General features: G+C 65.1%; 1 protein-coding gene across 2 annotated transcripts; it reads left to right on the top strand.

Moving 5' to 3' along the window:
* The first annotated feature begins 17 nt into the window (after positions 1-17).
* On the top strand, positions 18-16,957 carry HECTD3 (HECT domain E3 ubiquitin protein ligase 3). 2 transcript variants are annotated; one of them, XM_037906654.2, is made up of 21 exons: positions 18-452; positions 4,823-4,983; positions 5,850-5,942; positions 6,206-6,341; positions 6,835-6,950; positions 7,310-7,423; positions 8,570-8,652; positions 9,282-9,450; positions 10,067-10,148; positions 10,573-10,755; positions 11,532-11,584; positions 11,836-11,900; positions 12,317-12,420; positions 13,038-13,157; positions 13,756-13,845; positions 14,297-14,503; positions 14,859-14,988; positions 15,252-15,326; positions 16,155-16,236; positions 16,347-16,418; positions 16,714-16,957. In XM_037906654.2, the coding sequence occupies exons 1-21, from the start codon at positions 132-134 to the stop codon at positions 16,796-16,798; spliced, it is 2,541 nt and encodes an 846-aa protein (XP_037762582.1). In that variant the 5' UTR covers positions 18-131; the 3' UTR covers positions 16,799-16,957. The 2 variants fall into 2 exon arrangements, with proteins under 2 accessions (XP_037762582.1, XP_037762583.1); XM_037906655.2 differs by having other exon boundaries at positions 23-452; positions 9,285-9,450.
* Positions 16,958-17,534: the final 577 nt, after the last annotated feature.

Below are 17,534 nucleotides of genomic sequence, written 5' to 3' on the forward strand. Positions count from 1 at the left end.
GCTCCCTGCCGCTCCCCGTGCGGGGCGGGGGCAGGGTCTGAGGGTTTCCACCCCCCCCCCCAGCGCGGCGGTGACGCGCGGGGCGGGGCAGCGGCAGGAGGGGCCGAGCCGAGCCGAGCCGGGCCCGGACCATGGGCGACCCCGCGGAGACCCCGCACCAGCTGCTGGGCCGGGTCCGCTGCCTGGCCGAGTGCGTGGGCTGCTTCGCCCGCGCCCGGCCCCTGCCCGCCGCGCTCTGCTTCGTGCCCCGCCGGGTGCGCTACAAGCTGTGCCGGGACCCCGCCGCCGCCGGCTCGGGCCGCTCCCTGCTCAGCGTCAGCGAGAGCCCGGCCCGCGGCCGCGCCGGCAAGAAGCTCGCCAGGCTCGCCGTGGAGCTGCGCAAGGGCACGTGCGTGCGGGCCACCGGCGAGGAGTACTGCAACAGCCAGGGGCTGTGGGTGAAGCTGTGCCAGGTACCGGGGCGGGCCGGCCGGCAGATGGGAGAGACAGGCGGGCACAGAGGGACACTGGGAGAGACGGACAGACAGACACAGAGATGGGAGCGACAGGCGGACAGACAGACACAGAGGGGAGATGGAAAGACACAGTAAGAGACAGGCGGACACAGATGGACATAGGGAGAGACAGGCGGACAGACAGACACAGAGGGGAGATGGAAGGACATAGGGAGAGACAGGCGGACACAGATGGACATAGGGAGAGACAGGCGGACAGACACGCAGGCAGGTGGGAGAGACAGGCGGGCACAGAGGGACATAGGGAGAGGCAGACAGACACGCAGCTGGACACTGGGAGAGACGGACAGACAGACACAGAGATGGGAGCGACAGGCGGACAGACAGACACAGAGGGGACACGGAAGGACATAGGGAGAGACAGGCGGACACGGAAGGACATAGGGAGAGACAGGCGGACAGACACGCAGGCAGGTGGGAGAGACAGGCGGGCACAGAGGGACATAGGGAGAGGCAGACAGACACGCAGCTGGACACTGGGAGAGACGGACAGACAGACACAGAGATGGGAGCGACAGGCGGACAGACAGACACAGAGGGGAGATGGAAGGACATAGGGAGAGACAGGCGGACACGGAAGGACATAGGGAGAGACAGGCGGACAGACACGCAGGCAGGTGGGAGAGACAGGCGGGCACAGAGGGACATAGGGAGAGGCAGACAGACACGCAGCTGGACACTGGGAGAGACGGACAGACAGACACAGAGATGGGAGCGACAGGCGGACAGACAGACACAGAGGGGAGATGGAAGGACATAGGGAGAGACAGGCGGACACGGAAGGACATAGGGAGAGACAGGCGGACAGACACGCAGGCAGGTGGGAGAGACAGGCGGGCACAGAGGGACATAGGGAGAGGCAGACAGACACGCAGCTGGACACTGGGAGAGACGGACAGACAGACACAGAGATGGGAGCGACAGGCGGACAGACAGACACAGAGGGGAGATGGAAGGACATAGGGAGAGACAGGCGGACACGGAAGGACATAGGGAGAGACAGGCGGACAGACACGCAGGCAGGTGGGAGAGACAGGCGGGCACAGAGGGACATAGGGAGAGGCAGACAGACACGCAGCTGGACACTGGGAGAGACGGACAGACAGACACAGAGATGGGAGCGACAGGCGGACAGACAGACACAGAGGGGAGATGGAAGGACATAGGGAGAGACAGGCGGACACGGAAGGACATAGGGAGAGACAGGCGGACAGACACGCAGGCAGGTGGGAGAGACAGGCGGGCACAGAGGGACATAGGGAGAGGCAGACAGACACGCAGCTGGACACTGGGAGAGACGGACAGACAGACACAGAGATGGGAGCGACAGGCGGACAGACAGACACAGAGGGGACACGGAAGGACATAGGGAGAGACAGGCGGACACGGAAGGACATAGGGAGAGACAGGCGGACACGGAAGGACATAGGGAGAGACAGGCGGACAGACACGCAGGCAGATGGGAGAGACAGGCGGACACAGAGGGACATAGGGAGAGACAGACAGACACGCAGCTGGACACTGGGAGAGACGGACAGACAGACACAGAGATGGGAGCGACAGGCGGACAGACAGACACAGAGGGGAGATAGGCGGACAGGCAGGCAGATGGGAGAGACAGGCGGACACAGATGGACATAGGGAGAGACAGGCGGACAGACACGCAGGCAGATGGGAGAGACAGGCGGACACAGAGGGACATAGGGAGAGACAGACAGACACGCAGCTGGACACTGGGAGAGACGGACAGACAGACACAGAGATGGGAGCGACAGGCGGACAGGCAGACACAGAGGGGAGATGGAAGGACACAGTAAGAGACAGGCGGACAAACAGGCAGGCAGATGGGAGAGACAGGCGGACACAGATGGACAGGGGGAGAGACGGCGGACACAGGGACTCCCACTGGTCCATGCGGTATCCATTCTGTGCGTTTACACTGCCTGGCCCCAGGGTGTCTAAGCCAATGCCAGCCCCCCAGGCGCGGCGCTTTCGGGGCGGGCTCTGGGTCTGGCCGAGTCTGTGTCCCGGGCTCTGAATCTCTGCGGTTACAACGCGTAGGGACTGGACGCTGGTGCCTGGCTCCTGCCCGGGTGCTTTGGCGGCAGGCTGGGTGCAGGGGGCCGAGGCCTCAGGCCGTCGGTTGTAAGGAGTGGGGGGGGGTGGCGCTGTCCAGCGTTTCCATTGTGGGGCGGGCGGGCAGAGGGCAGATGACAAAGCTGGGGTCTGTGCCCCACAGGCCGGGGGCGTTTGGATTTGGGCCTCGTTATTGTTCTTGCCCTGCTGTGGGATTTTAATCAGACAGCCACTTCCTGGTTTGATGGGTGGGGTCAAAGCCACCTGGCTTCGGTGCTAATTACAAGGTTAAAGGTCGGGGAACGCAGCCCCGAGACCGCCCCTCCCATGGGCAGCAACTGTCTCAGAGCTGGGCCCAGAGCCAGACCGGCTGCGGGTGACGGGGTGATCGATCCCCTGGATCCAGATTTCCTGGCCGTGCCTAGGGGGCACCCCTAAGCTTGGAACCCCTATCCCAGGCCTGTCTGCCAGCCGCCCCCAGCCGGGGTGGGTTTGGCCCTTGGCAACTGACCTGCCGCGCCAGCTGCGTTTAAAGCGTCTGAGCTAGGCATGGCCGGGCTTTCCCTCGCTCACCGGGCCGAGCCTGCGCGCCCGAGGCAGGGAGCTGGCCGGGGTGGTTTTCGGTACCCCTGTGTGGTGACGGCCGTGCGCTGCTTTACGGCTCCAAACGGTCCTTTTGCCTTAACCCTGGCGTAGCAGGCACTGAGCCCGAGGGCGCGTGGCACGAGCTAGTTCTTCCGGAATAACCCCGAGTGTAACGCCCGCGGGACACGGCTCCTCCTTGCACCGGTGTTTTTGCCTAGATGGTGCTTTTCTGCCATCCGGCCCCCCTTCGCTACAACACCCCGTCTTTGCTAGGAGTTGACGGCCGTCACAGCCCTCTGTTGACTGCCTTGACCCAGCAACGGGCCTGAGGGGGACGTCTGCCAATCAGCCAGCACCTAGATACCCTTTGTCCAGCCAACTTTCACACCGTGTCTTGTGTGCACAGACCGCGTCCCCTGGTACCCGCGTCCCCTGGTGCCCGCATCCTCTGCCATGCTAGAGCAGATGAGACCGCTGGGCCCGGGGGTGTAACGGCTGCTCACCATCCCTTGGGAGGGAGAGTATTAGTGAGTGTGTTTGTCCTAAAGGCTTTGGTGATTTCCAGGCCCAGGAGAGAGTCTCGGGGCTCCTGGCATGGAGTTGAGCCACAGTTATAGTTTCCATTATATCCTGATTTCGCCCCATTCTTTAAAAACAATGCACCAGCCTTGGGGTTCGCAGGTAGCTCTGGGGCTGAAGGGGAGCGTTTGTGGGGGAGTTGAAGGGAACCAGACCAGGGGTTTGGGCCTTAGGACGTACAGCTCTCAGACACGGCTCCACCAGGCGTCTGGCTTTTTATTTTTCTTTCCTGGCTAGCAAAAAAGCCCGAAGGGGCCTGGCTTGCTGGGGTTCTCAGTAGCCCCGCAGCCCGGGGACGGCCCCTGTGTGCATCCAGTGTCCCCCTGCAAGGGTCAGAGGAGAAGATCACAGGGCAACTGTCTCTCCGCTGAGGAGGGCCCCCCCAACCACCCTCTGAGCCTCATCAGGCTCATCAGGTGGCTGGCAGGTGGGGTGGGGGCATTGGTGGGTATCCCCAGGCTCAGGGGTTGTGGTGGAGGGGAGTCCCTGAACCTTCTAAGGCCTGTGATGGAGGAGGATGGGGGAGGACTCCTAGAAGCCTGTGAGCAGCAGGGGGCGTGGGGCTGGGGGGGTATTTTTTTCACTGGGGGCAGAACTGAGGGAATCTGTGGGGTGGGGGCATGGTTTGCCAGCCACGTGGCAGTGCTAAGTGTCTCTGTGGGAGAAGGGCTCGGCTAGCCGAGGGCTCTTGGTTCTAGCCCGATGGCAGCTAGAAGCTGAAGCCGGACGAATTCCAACCAGGAAAGGGCTCGTTTTACCAGGCGGGTGAACGGACCAGTGGGGCGACAGACCAAGGGGTGCGGTGGATTCGCCGTCACGGTCGGGAACAGGCTGGCTCTGGCTGCCCCAGAAGGGATGGGCCGGGTGTGGGGAGCAGGGGGCGGTGACGCAGGCGGGCAGACGAGGTGATCGCACGTCCCTGTTGGCCTGCAGATCTCTGACTTGGTGGCCGGCCTGTCGTGGTGGGCACCGGAGCTGAGAAACCGACCACCGGCTCCCCCAGGGCCGCGGGCGCTGTGTGAAGCCGGGGCGAAGGGCTCCTTGACGGGCCGCGCTTTGCATTGCAGGAGCAGCTGGAGGAGTACAAGGGCAGCTCTGAGCTGGAGGAAGGCTGGATCCTGGTGTGCAAACATGCCGAGGGAGGGGACCGGCTGGTCCCGGTCGAGTCCACTGACAGAATCCAGAGGCAGCAGCAGCTGTTTGGGATCGATTATAAACCCGTGATCAGGTCTGGGGACGAGGCTCTGGGGGCGTCGGGCTTGGTCCGGGCACCGCCAGCTTGTTGTGTCTCCGTGTGGCTGCTTGAGGAGGCTGGGTGGCGTCCGGGGCTGGGCAATTCCCGGGCTGTGTTGGGCATCATCCTCTAGCGCCCAACTCACAGGGGAGATAAAGGGCTTGTTGTTGCCAGAGGCCAGAGCTGTGTGCGGGGAAACTCGGGGACCAGGGTTCTGATCCCGGCTCCCCAGGGCCGTGTGTGTCCGACGTAGTGACCACCTGCCCCCTGAGCCTGCCACTCCCCCCGCTGGGAGCCCTGTGCGTGGGCAGGAATCTCCTTCGCCGGCCTCGCAAGGCCAGGCCAGCCGGCCCGCCACCTCGTTCCTCTCTGGGGCCACAGCCATTGGAACAGGCCCCACGGCAGGCTTCTCCTGAGCTCCGGGGTGACTTTGCTGCCCCGGGCCTGGCGTGGGCTGTCCCCTGCCCAGAGGTGCTAACAGAGCTCGCCGAGCCCCTCCCAGAGCTCTGGTCTCTTGGGCCCCGGACCTGGGCCCAGCTCTGACCTGCTGACGCAGCCGCAGGAGAAATAACGCTGGCTTTAAAAAATCACTTTCCACGGGGGGCAGCAGTGGGTTTAAACAGAGGCTGATCTTTGCTCTTGGTGGGGAGGGGAGCCGTCTACCTTCTCCGAGCCCCTCCCAGCCCCCCGCCCGGCTCCCCCGTGAGGCAGATGGGGACAGGCGCACAGAGATTTGTGCACAGAGGTCTGTGGCAGAGCAGGGTTTGGCCCCTTCCCTGCCCCAGGCTAGTGCCCCAATAACTGGTCCGTCTTTCCTCCCAGGCCTTCCCTTTACCCCGCCGTCCTTTGCCTCGTTTCAGGTGGGAGCAGGTGGTGGATCTGACGTACTCCCTGCGGCTCGGCGCGAAACCCAAAACCATGGAGCCGGACGAGGCGGCGGTGCAGAAGCTCCGGTAACAACACGTCCCGGGGCGGGTTCTGCTGCGTTACCGCCTTGCCCGGGCCGTCCAGCCGGCACGCTCCTGTCCTGGCTGGGTGGGCCTGGGATCGGGGTCTGTGCTGGGCGGGGTCCCTCGGACGGAGTGTGCGGCAGAGCTGGGGCAGGGGGCTGTTCTCTACAGCGCCCCCGGCTGGCAGGTGCAGGGACAGTGGGCGTGGGCTCTGTGGGGCGTCCCATCCAGCTCGCTGGGCTGTTAACCGCACGTGTGCCGGACAGGTTCGTGCCCCCGACGTGGAGTTACGAGTGCGACGAGGACCTGGTGCATTTCTTGTACGATCACCTGGGGAAGGAGGATGAGAACCTGGGCAGCGTCAAGCAGTATGTGGAGAGCATCGACGTCTCCTCCTACACGGTACGGGGTGGGGCCGCTTTCAGCTGCGCAGGGACTCGGGGGGCGCTTGGCCGGTGGTCCCGTCTCTCCGGGGCTGCCAGCTGGGTGGAAGACCTGCGCGGGAGAGGAGCGTCAGGTGCCCCCTCCAGAGAGGTGAGGATCTGGCTCTAAAGGGAGCTCCCGGCCCTCCCGGAGCGGGGACGGGGGCAGCTGAGTCCCCGAGTGGGGGTGGGGAAGCGTTAGGGCCTCCTCCAGCTGCGGGAGGCCCAGATGGGACCCCAAGTCTGAAGGAGGACTCTGCTGTGGGCTTGGCTGCTGACCCGGTCTGAGAGTTTGGCATTAGCCCCCCGCTGCGCTCTGGGGCACGGTGCCCGCTCCTGCCCAGTCCCCTGGTCAACCCCCATCCCAGCATTGGACCCCCTCGCCCCTGTGCTGCTCAATGAGTGCGTGTGCGGAGCAGGATGTGGGCTGCCTCCGTCTGACCCCTCCTTCACCCCCCCCCACCCCCTTCCAGGAAGACTTCAACGTGTCGTGTCTGACGGACGGCAACGCGGACACCTACTGGGAGAGCGACGGCTCCCAGGGCCAGCACTGGGTGCGGCTCACCATGAAGAAAGGCACCATCGTCAAGTGAGAGCCGGCACTCCCCTCCCCGCCATGGGGGAGCCTGCGGGGGGGACATGTCAGCCCCGGGGGCCCGGTTCATGGGGTGGCCAGGGTCAGGCATGACCCTCGTGATCAGCATTGCCCAGGTGGGAGCCAACGGGCCCATCCCTGCACCCCTCCACTCTCACCAGGGCGGGAGCTGGTGGGCAGGGAGGTCCCACGGCCGCCCCAGGCTGCGTCCCACAGGGCTTCGAGGGGACCCCCGGTCTGTGTGAGTCCTGGGCACCCCGGCTCTGCCCGTGACATGGGGATCACGGGGAGCCGCTGGGCTGGGGGGCTCTGTGCCGGGGAGCCCAACTGCTGCTCTGTCCCCTCCCCTCCAGGAAGTTGTTGCTCACGGTTGACACAACGGACGAGAACTTCATGCCCAAGAGGATCGCGGTGTATGGCGGGGAGGGCGACAGTCTGAAGAAGCTGAGCGACGTGGGCATCGATGAGTGAGTGGGGCAGGGAGATGGGGCTGGGCTAGTGGTCTGAGCACAGGCCTGGGGTCCCGGAGTTTTACTGACAGAGGCTCCAGCTGGTGCCTGGAGAAAGGAGCTGGCCTCTCTGTGCCTCAGTTTCCCCCTCTGCTCTGTGTCTGTGGTGTGTATTAATGCCCGAGTGGCATTGAGATGCGTGGCACAGACCCTGGCGAGGGCTCTGCTGTCTCCCCATGCGCCGGTTACAGGAGTGGATTAGAAATCGGCGGGTGGCTAAGGAAATCCCCAGCCCGATAGCCGTGTCCTGCTTTGAGGCTCTCCTGGCCAGCTGCAGGCCTGAACGCTAGGGGTCACAGCGCCCTCCGTCTTAGCCTGGCCGCCCAGCCCAGCAACCGGTGACTCCAGCCCGAGGGGTTAGAAGTGGGGGGTGGGGGCTGGTCATGTTGCAAATAACGAGTCACCCACCCCTGCCCCCCCACATGAGACCGAGCTACCGTTCCCCACAGAGGGTCTGCACAAGAGCCCCGGGTTCCAACGAGCCGGGATAGTTTAGGGGGCAGCCCCCCTCCCCTCAGCCCGTAGCGGAGCGGTCCCGGTTAGCGGCTGTGGTGCATGGAGGGGGGTTCTCTGGCAGGACGGGGGGACGGCCTGTAGCGGGGCAAACTGCAGGGCCGTAACGCTGAGCCCCGAGCCGCAGCCTGAGCATCAGCTCAGCGATCTGGCTACTCCCCCTGCGAGGGACCAGCCGAGGGCTCCGTCCTGGGGAAATCAGCCATTGCCAGGAGATCTCTAAGGCTGGGCTGGCTGCTGCCCCCTACCCGCCTTCCCTCCAGGGCCCGGCGCGGCTGCCCGTCAGCACCCATGTGTGGACTCCCCACCCATCCCTGAGAGTTCGGACGGTAGCGCTGTGCTCTCTGGAGGATCTCCGGGCACTTTACAGACGCAATGGTGCTAACGTCTCAAACCCATGGAACCGAGGCACAGGGAGGCTGAGTGACGTGTCACGTGGTCAGTCGGTTGCAGGGCTGGGAGACAAACCCCCAGGTTCTAGCTCCCCTCACCTCTTCTCACTAGGCAGCCCCTCCTCCCTGGCCCGGGGTGAATGGATGCTGGCTGGGGGGGACAGGCGGCTCTGAATCCCACTCTGCACTGTCGTTCCAGGAGCTACATCGGGGATGTGTGTGTGCTTGAAGACATGACGACGCACCTGCCCATCATCGAGATCCGCATTGTGGAGTGCAGAGGTGGGTGGGGATAAAAGCCTGCACGATGGGCAGGCTGCACTTCCGAGGAGCCTCCCCCTCCGAGATCACCCCCTCCCCCATTGAGAACCCCGCCCTCTCCTGTCGGGCGCTCGGGATGTGGTCTCCTGAGGATGCTCGGCCTCCGGGTCTCCTTGGCCTTGTCCCTAAGGGAGCCGGCTGTGCTGGTGGCTAGTCAGGTGGCCACCTGGCTGCTGGGAAGTGGGCTGAGATCCCCAGGCCATGGACCGCCTCAGGGGGGCTCTGGCACCTGCAGGTTGAAGAGCCCCACGCCCCCAGCCCCGCTCCCACTGCCTGATGCCCCTGGAAGCCCGAGCCCTGGGGCCGCTGAGGTGCCTGTTCATAGGGACGAGCCCGCATCTCGACAGCCCTAGAGTTTGGCGGCTCAGTCCTGTCTAAACCTGGTTCTAAACCTGCCCCATGGTGGGTGCAGCCTCCTGGGTCCCTTTGATGGGGAAATAGCCTCCCAGGGGATGGGGAGTGGGTGCCCCTGGGGTCTGTCCGTCTCTGGTGGCTGCGGCTCCATCCCCCCCACGCCGGGCATTACCGAGCCGCGCTGGCTGCTGCCCCGGCGCTCCTGGACCCACCGGATCAGCCCTGCTCTTTCTCAGCAGATGACGGGATCGACGTCCGCCTCCGAGGAATCAAGATCAAGTCGTCCCGGCAGCGGGAGCTGGGGCTCAGTGCGGACATGTTCCAGCAGGCCAGCTTGGTGCGCTACCCCCGCCTGGAAGGGACCGACCCCGACCTGCTGTACCGGCGGGCCGTGGTCATTCAGAGGTACTGCCCAGGGACGCCAGCAGGGGGCGCTGAGCGGGACGCACCTGCAGGGCTCGCTTCCTTCGCCAGTGAGAACGCCGCCCCGACCCTGGGGGCAGGACGCAGGGTGACGCGTTGATCTGCCCTAGCGACGCTCACAGCAGGCCGGGACAGGGATCCCGTATCCAGGGGGATTTGGGGAGGCAGAATGGGGTCTGGCCCGGACACCAGGGTTCGCTCCCCATCTCCTTCTGTGAGATTTCACCGCTTCCTTTCTCATCACACGTGGGCAGGGCCCGAATCGGATGCTCTCCATCCAAGAGATGCCGCTTCCAGTGGCACAGCACCCCCTAGTGCTGCACTGGGGCACTGGGGTCAGCCCTGCCTGCGGGGGGCGAGAGCGCCCCCTACTGAGCCCTCTCCCACTCTGCCTGCCGCACAGCACCCCCTAGTACCAGCCACAGCGGGGTGTCCGGGTCAGCCCAGCAACCAGGGGAACAGACCCCGGAGCGCTGCCGACCCCCCTTGGTGCAGTGTCCTGGGGCGCAGCCCCTGGCTTTGCGGTGCCCTGGCTGGGGCCGATTCGCGTGGGCCAGGCCTTGCCCTGTGTCTCGAGCGGCCCCCGTTGCTCTCCTAGGTTTATCAAGCTCCTGGACAGCGTCCTGCACCACCTCGTCCCGGCCTGGGACCACACGGTCGGCACCTTCAGCTGGCTCAAGGTGAGTGACAGCCGGGGCTCCCCCCTCCCTGGCCTCTGGGGGGCTGACGCACCCCCCTCCCGAGGACTGCACGCTGCCCTGGGGGGAGTGCCTCTGGGGCCCGAGAGAGGGAGCTGCAACCTGGGCGTCCCCTTGAAAGCGGGGGGGGAGGAGAGGTGGGAATGTCGGGGGCGCTGCGGGGAGCCGAGGCCCGGCGCGGGAGTAGGAGCGTGCAGGGGAGCTGGCAGTGCCGCGGGGGGCCGGGGTGCGTTCAGGGGGCACTTCGGTTAAAAAAAGAGAGAAAATTGCGGGGGGCGGGGGAGTTGTGTGAGCACAGAGAACGCGTGTGAGACACGCTGCGACTCCGGGGGGGTGGAGCAGATAGACAGATGGGACGGGGGGCACCCGCAGGTCTCTAACCCAGGCCCCACCTTGCCCGGGCCAGCACATCAAGCAGTTCCTGCTGCTGTCCAAGCGGCGCACGGCGCTGCTCACCCAGTGTCTCAAGGACTCGGAGACCAGCAAGCCCAACGTCATGCCGCGGCTGTTCATCAACCGGCGCCTGGCCATGGAGCACCGCGACAACCCCGCCCTGGACCCCAGCTGCAAGAACGCCGTCTTCACCCAGGTACCGCGCCCGCCGGCCTCCTTCCCGGCCGGGGCCGGGAGAGTCCGTGGGGCTGCGGGGCTGGCCCTGCCCGCCCCCAGCCCGGTGCCGGCGCGCCCAGCGAAGCTCAGGATCCGGAGAGGGCGGGGATACTGGGAGAGGGTGCCCGGTGCAGGGGCAGCATGGCGGGGGGAGGTCATGTAGTCGAGGGCCGGGGGGGGGAGACAGAAAAGACAGGAGTGGGAGGAGCCATGGGAGTAGGAGGGGCTAACGGCACATGGGGTACGGAATGGGGCTTGGCCTTGGTGTGCTAAGGGCAGGCAGCTGAGGGAGGGAGAGAGATGCTGCTGTCTGTCTGTCCCTCTGGCATGCGTCTGTCCAGGCTGGGGCGAGTGGGATCTGACCGTCTGGCTGCGGTTCCCTTTGCTGCGTCTCTGTCGCCTTTCACGCCAATGGCTGCTCGGCTCCCTGCGGGGGGCACAACACACCCCTCAGAGCCTCCTGCCTCCGCCTCGGCCTGCCCCGCTGCCGGGGATGATGGAGGGAAAGAGGGACCCGGTGGGTAGGGCGCTAGCCTGGGACATGGGAGATCTGGGGTCGGTTCCCTGCTCTGCCACTGACTCCCTGCGTGACCACGGGCAAGTCACTTAGCCTCCCCCATGTGTCCGTTCCCATCTGCCCCGGGGAACAGCAGTGCTGCCCTGCCTCCCAGGGACCGGGGCCGGGGCCCTGTAGCTTCCTGCGGGAGCTCCACGGCTGGCCGGCGGCCAAGTCTCATTCGTGTCTGCCTGCTCTAGGTGCATGAGGGCCTTAAACCTTCCGACAAGTACGAGAAGCCCCTGGATTACAGGTATGGGGGGCCCTGCCGGCTGGGGGGAGGGAATGTGAGCCCCATTCCTGCGGGAAGGGCCAGTGTCCCAAAGCCACTGGGCCCCATCTCAGCAGAGAGGCCAAGGAGCCAGCGGCCCCCCAGGGCTGAGGTTCTGCCCCCCGAGAGGTCCCTCCCTGCCCTGGCCCTGGGTTGCCCGGTTGGCCCCTCTCGTGGGCTCCGAATGCCCGGGAGCGACCTGCTTTCTGAGCTGTCACCTTGGCTCCCCGCAGGTGGCCGCTGCGCTATGACCAGTGGTGGGAGTGTAAGTTCATCGCCGAGGGCATCATCGATCAAGGTACGTCCCCAGAGCCAGGCCCGGGCCAGGCCCCTCCCCGCCAGGCGCTCCGGAGTGGGGCAGCTGGGACGGGCGACACGGTCCAGTTACCCTGCAGCCTTTGGCCCCAGCCTGGCTGCAGCTCAGCCGTGCTCTCATCAGGACCAGGGCACCTGCCCTGTGTGCAGTGTGGGGGGGGTTACAAGCTGTCCCCACTCAGTGCTTCCCCCTGGGCCCTCCCCCAGGATCAGGATGGGGTAGGGCAAGGGGTTGGGGGTCGCTTCTCGTAGGGCGCTTTAAAGACAGTGGGCCCAGCCGCTGGGGCGATCGGCAAGAGACTTCTGGTCAGTATCAAGCCGGGGGGGGAGCACAGCCGGCTGTCAGCCTGTGGCCGGGGTTCGTGGTGCTAAGGGGGGGACGGTGTCTCCGGGCTGCAGGAGGCGGGTTCCGGGACAGCCTGGCAGACATGTCTGAGGAGCTCTGTCCCAGCTCGGCAGAGAGCCCCGTGCCGCTGCCTTTCTTCGTCCGCACGTCCAACCAGGTACCAAGGGGCTGGGGGCTGGAGCCGGGCTGGTCCTGCCCCGCTCCGCTGCGTGGGCTGGACCTGCCCCGTGCTGGCCGTGGGAGTCCCCCCTAGTCCTGTCACTGCGGCTTTGCTCCCTGGCTTGGGGGAGCAGGAGCCCGTGTCCATCGGGCAGGCCCTGGTGGCTGCGAGACGCACCCTCGCTTTTGGGCGTGTGGCTGGCACGCTCGTCCGTCACTAGGCATATTGCTAGGGGCCTTAATGTAGTGTTACGGGGTACGTTCCCCACCGGCCGGGGCACTGTGCCTTGCTCCGTCGTGGGCTGCCCATCTGGGCCCCCAGACTGCCCTTCCCACTCGCTGCCTGGGACGTGGGCGCCACTGCCTGGCTTCCCAGCCTATGCGGGAGTCACCAGGGTCCATGGAGTCTGGGGGTGAGGGGTGTCACACAGCAGGGAGGGGCAGCATGGACAGTGATGGGATCTCTGCAGCCTGGCAGCCAGCGGGGAGCACTGGGGAGCGCGTCCTGCCCCCAGTGGCTGAGCTGTGCCCCCACCCCTGGGTCAGGGCGCTGGCCGTCCCCAGCTCCTGGCGCCGGGGGTCTGGTGGGGAGCCCTGAGCACGTCTCCGTTGCAGGGTAACGGCACCGGGGAGGCCCGGGACATGTACGTCCCCAACCCGTCCTGCAAGGAGTTTGCCAAGTACGAGTGGATCGGTCAGATCATGGGCGCGGCTCTGAGGGGCAAGGAGTTCCTGGTGAGTCCCATGAGGGGGGCCCTTGCTGCAGGCCCGGCCTTTCCCCTCCTTGGCGTGGTGCTCGGGACCTGGGCTCCCCCTAATGGGCCCCAGCCCTGCTCCCCCAAACACCTGCCCCTTGGCCTGAGCCTGGCAGAGCCGAGGGTCCCCAGCACCCCAGGGGGCCCTGGCAAATCCCTGATCACCCCCGTGCAGTCTGCGTCCCCTGCACACCTAGGGCCAGGGGACCCTGCTAGAGACAGCTGGGAGCTTGGGAGAACGGAGGCATTTCAGTGATAATTCGGCAGTAAATAGAAACCGAGGCAGCGTTCGCAGGCTCCTCCCCTGCTCAGCTCTGCGGCTGTGCCCTGGCGGTCGTGGGGCCTACTGGTCAGAGCCTGAGAGCGGCAGCCCCGTACCCTCGGTAGCGCCGTGTGTTCCTCCTTCCAAGAGGGGCCCTAAATCTCTCTCCCTGGGCAAGTGTCATTGGGGGCCGGACTAGCTGGGAGGTGTCGAAGATGGTTGACCAGCGCTGCTGCCCCTTCTGGGGCACTGGGGTGCAGCTGGTGAGGTGTCCCTGCCCCTGCGATCCCAGCCACGTGTCTCCTCCCCACTGCAGGTCCTGGCTCTGCCTGGCTTCATGTGGAAACAGCTGACTGGGGAGGAGGTCAGCTGGAGCAAGGACTTCCCCGCCGTGGACTCCGTGCTGGTGAGCAGAAGTGGGGGGGGCTGCCAGTTGGCCAGGCATGCCAGGACAGCACCCCCTCCCCATTGGCTGGCTCGGGCCGGGTGCAGACAGGACTCGGTGACTGGGGGCCGGTTGTGTTTGGCCGCCCTGTGTTGGGGCGAAAGAAACAGGAGCTCAGAGCCGCCCCCAGGGTCTGTAGTGCAGCTCCAGCCCCCTCATCTCAGTACACAGATGCAGCCCATGGACACTGCCAGTCCCAGCATGCAATGCTCTGGCTTGGGCCAAGGGCTGGTGCAGCCCATGGAGATGAACGGTCCCAGCATGCTGAGCTCTCCCGTGCTGTGGGCAGTTGGGCCCTGCTTTGGCCCCCGTGACATAGCCCCAATGCTCTCCGGGGCAGGGTGGGGCTGGGGGCTTGCCCGGGCGGTCCATGGTGTCCCTCTCCAGCGAGTGCTCTCGCCCGGCCGCCCAGGTGAAGCTCCTGGAGGTGATGGAGGTGATGGACAAGGAGACCTTTGAGTTCAAGTTCGGGCAGGAGCTGACCTACACCACGGTGCTCAGCGACCAGCGCGTGGTGGAGCTGATTCCCAACGGCGGCAGCACCGTGGTGCGCTACGAGGACCGCAAGGAATTCATCCGCCTGGTGCAGAAGGCCCGGCTGGAGGAGAGCAAGGAGCAGGTAAGGCCGGCTGGAGTCGCAGTGGGACCCGGCCCCAAGAGCACATTCCTTCCTGTCCCCCGGCCCCTGGAGGTGACTTGTGCCCTGAAGCATGGGGGTTCTGTCCGTCAGTGTGTAGCCCAGCGAGCATCGCGGGCTGGTCTCGCTGGCTGTGCTAAGGTCCAGCCCTTTGTGGAGTCCTGCCGAGCGCCTGGCCCTCCTGTGTCTGCGACAGGCGAGACTCTCAGGGCTCCGTTCCCCTCTAACACCGCGGCCGGAGCGCTCGCTGCACCGTCTTGTCGGTGGGCCCAGCGCTACGCGCCCCGGCCCTAACCCCGTCCGGGGACATCCCCCGGTTGCTCTGCTTCCCCTGCAGATCACTGCCATGCAGGCCGGGCTGCTCAAGGTGGTGCCCCAGGCCGTCCTCGACCTGTTCACCTGGCAGGAGCTGGAGAAGAAGGTGTGCGGGGACCCCGAGGTGACGGTGGATGCCCTGAAGAAGCTCAGTAAGTGCAGGGGCTGCTGGGAAATAGTCTGCGGGACCCAGTTGCTGGCTGTGGCCTGGCACCCGCCGCGTGCCCTGGTGCCCTGGCCCGGTTTGTAAATGCACAGCCCCGTGCACCCCGGATCTGCATGCTCACGGTGTGGGGGAGCGGAGGGGGTTTCTCGCCCCCGGGGGCAGTCGCAATGTCCCGGCGGGGAGCAGCCCTGACCTGGCAGGAGCTGGCTGCTGTGTGTCTAACCAGTTCTGTCTGTGCCTCCCCCACAGCTCGGTTTGAGGATTTCGAGCCGTCGGACACCAGGGTCCAGTACTTCTGGGAGGCGCTCAGCAACTTCACCAACGGTGAGCGGCCGGCGCGGCCCAGCCCTGCCTCCCCCGTGGCGCTGACTCCTGCCAGGTTCCGGGTCTCACCGTCTGTACGATTCACTCGGCCTTCCCAAAGCAGGGCCCTCAGTCTGTCACCCTGGCCTGAGCCCTCATAGATTCATAGATTCATAGATATTTAGGTCAGAAGGGACCATTATGATCATCTAGTCTGACCTCCTGCACAACGCAGGCCACAGAATTTCACCCACCACTCCCACAAAAAAACCTCACACCTATATCTGTGCTATTGAAGTCCTCAAATTGTAGTTTAAAGACCTCAAGGAGCAGAGAATCCTCCAGCAAGTGATCCGTGCCCCATGCTACAGAGGAAGGCGAAAAACCTCCAGGGCCTTCCAATCTGCCCAGGAGGAAAATTCCTTCCCGACCCCAAATATGGCGATCAGCTAAACCCTGAGCATATGGGCAAGATTCATCAGCCAGATACTACAGAAAATTCTTTCCCGGGTAACTTGGATCTTACCCCATCTAAAACCCATCACAGGCCATTGGGCCTATTTACCATGAATATTTAATTACCAAAGCCATGTTATCCCATCATACCATCTCCTCCATAAACTTATCGAGTTTAATCTTAAAGCAAGATAGATCTTTTGCCCCCACTACTCCCTTCTCTCAGCCGTCAGCAGCAATTCCCAGCTCCCCATCGGAGCCAGGGACTCCCTGCCTGCCGGGGGCACAAGGCTGAGTCCCCAGACCAGCCGAGCACGGGGCTCAAGCACCTTGGCTAGCCTGGTGGGCTCCCTCCCAACCCGGGAGTGGCTGACTTCTGTTCTCTCCCCACAGAGGATCGCAGCCGCTTCCTGAGGTTTGTCACTGGCCGGAGCCGCCTCCCGGCTCGGATCTACATCTACCCGGACAAGCTGGGGTGAGTGTCCCGCCCTGGGATGCCAGTGCCCCCTGTCGGGGTACTGGCGTCACTGTGCCAGGGGCTCTCTCCCTGGGTCGGGTCTGACCCGCTTGGCCTCTCTCCCCCAGCTCTGAGACGACGGACGCGCTGCCCGAATCCTCCACCTGCTCCAGCTCCCTCTACCTCCCCAGCTACGCCACGTGAGTTGCACCACGAACGGCCCCTTTGGCCAGCCGCCCCTGCGTCTCGGAGCCCTGGTCCTGGGGCTGGGGGAGGTGCCGTGTCAGCTGGTCTCGGGGCTGACGCGTGAGCCCGGGCGTCACGCAAGCTGGGTTCCATTCCCGGCTTGCCACTTGCTGGTGGGGGCACCGCCCCTTCCATGCCTCAGTTTCCCCATGCGTCCAGTGAGGCTGATGAGCCTTAAGCCGTGGCTTGGTCAGTGCCTGGCTGGCCCCCGCGTCCCGCAGGGCAGTGACAGCGGCTCTTCTTTTCCAGCGCCAAGGTGTATGAAGAGAAGCTGCGCTACGCGGCCTACAACTGCGTGGCCATTGACACGGACATGAGCCCGTGGGAGGAGTGATGCCGCCGTGGGGCCGAACTGTCCTCTTTAACCCCCCCACCCCCACCCCGTCACGATGGTTCCACTGGACTGGCCCCCTTCCCTCGCCCCCCCGAAATGTGTGTATTCAATAAACACCCAGGTCTAGGCTTGGCTCCCCGGGGTGCAGGCCAGAACCAGCATGGGTCTCCGGGTCCTTGGCTTTCAAAGCGGCAGAGACCGAACCAAGCTGGAGCCCGACCGAGAGCAAGAACGGAGCCTGGCCTGGCTAGCAGCGGCTAGCTGGGAGCCCTGGAGATGTGCTCTAGCTTAGACTGCGCGTCGCCTTTCGCTCGCAAGCACTCGCAGGACCAGTCGCTCTACCCGCCCCTGCAATGCAGCCACCTCTGGGGTGGAGCCCGGCAGCTGTTTCGCAGCCGCCCAGCAGCGCAGCTGCCCGGTTTAGGACAGGAAGTAAAGGAGTGTCTCCCAGTTGTTTTTCCTTCCCCCCCGGCTCAGTGAGAACAGCGGGTGATCGGACCCCGCGGCTCTTCCCAGACGGGCTGCACTGGAATCTGCGCGGCCCGTTTGTTTCCCAGGCCACGTCCTGCTGCAGCTCACTGGGGGGAGGATTGTCCCCCGAGCAGCCAGGCACCGGGGCCCCTGGCCTCGGACTATCTTGTTATGTATCCCACAGTCATGGGGTGCAGTTCCCAGGAAGGGTGTCTCTCTCCTCACCCTCTTCCTCCTCCATGGGGCCCCAGGCCTCCTGCCTCTT

Source organism: Chelonia mydas, chromosome 8, assembly GCF_015237465.2.
Source record: "Chelonia mydas isolate rCheMyd1 chromosome 8, rCheMyd1.pri.v2, whole genome shotgun sequence".
NCBI lineage: Eukaryota > Metazoa > Chordata > Testudines > Cheloniidae > Chelonia > Chelonia mydas.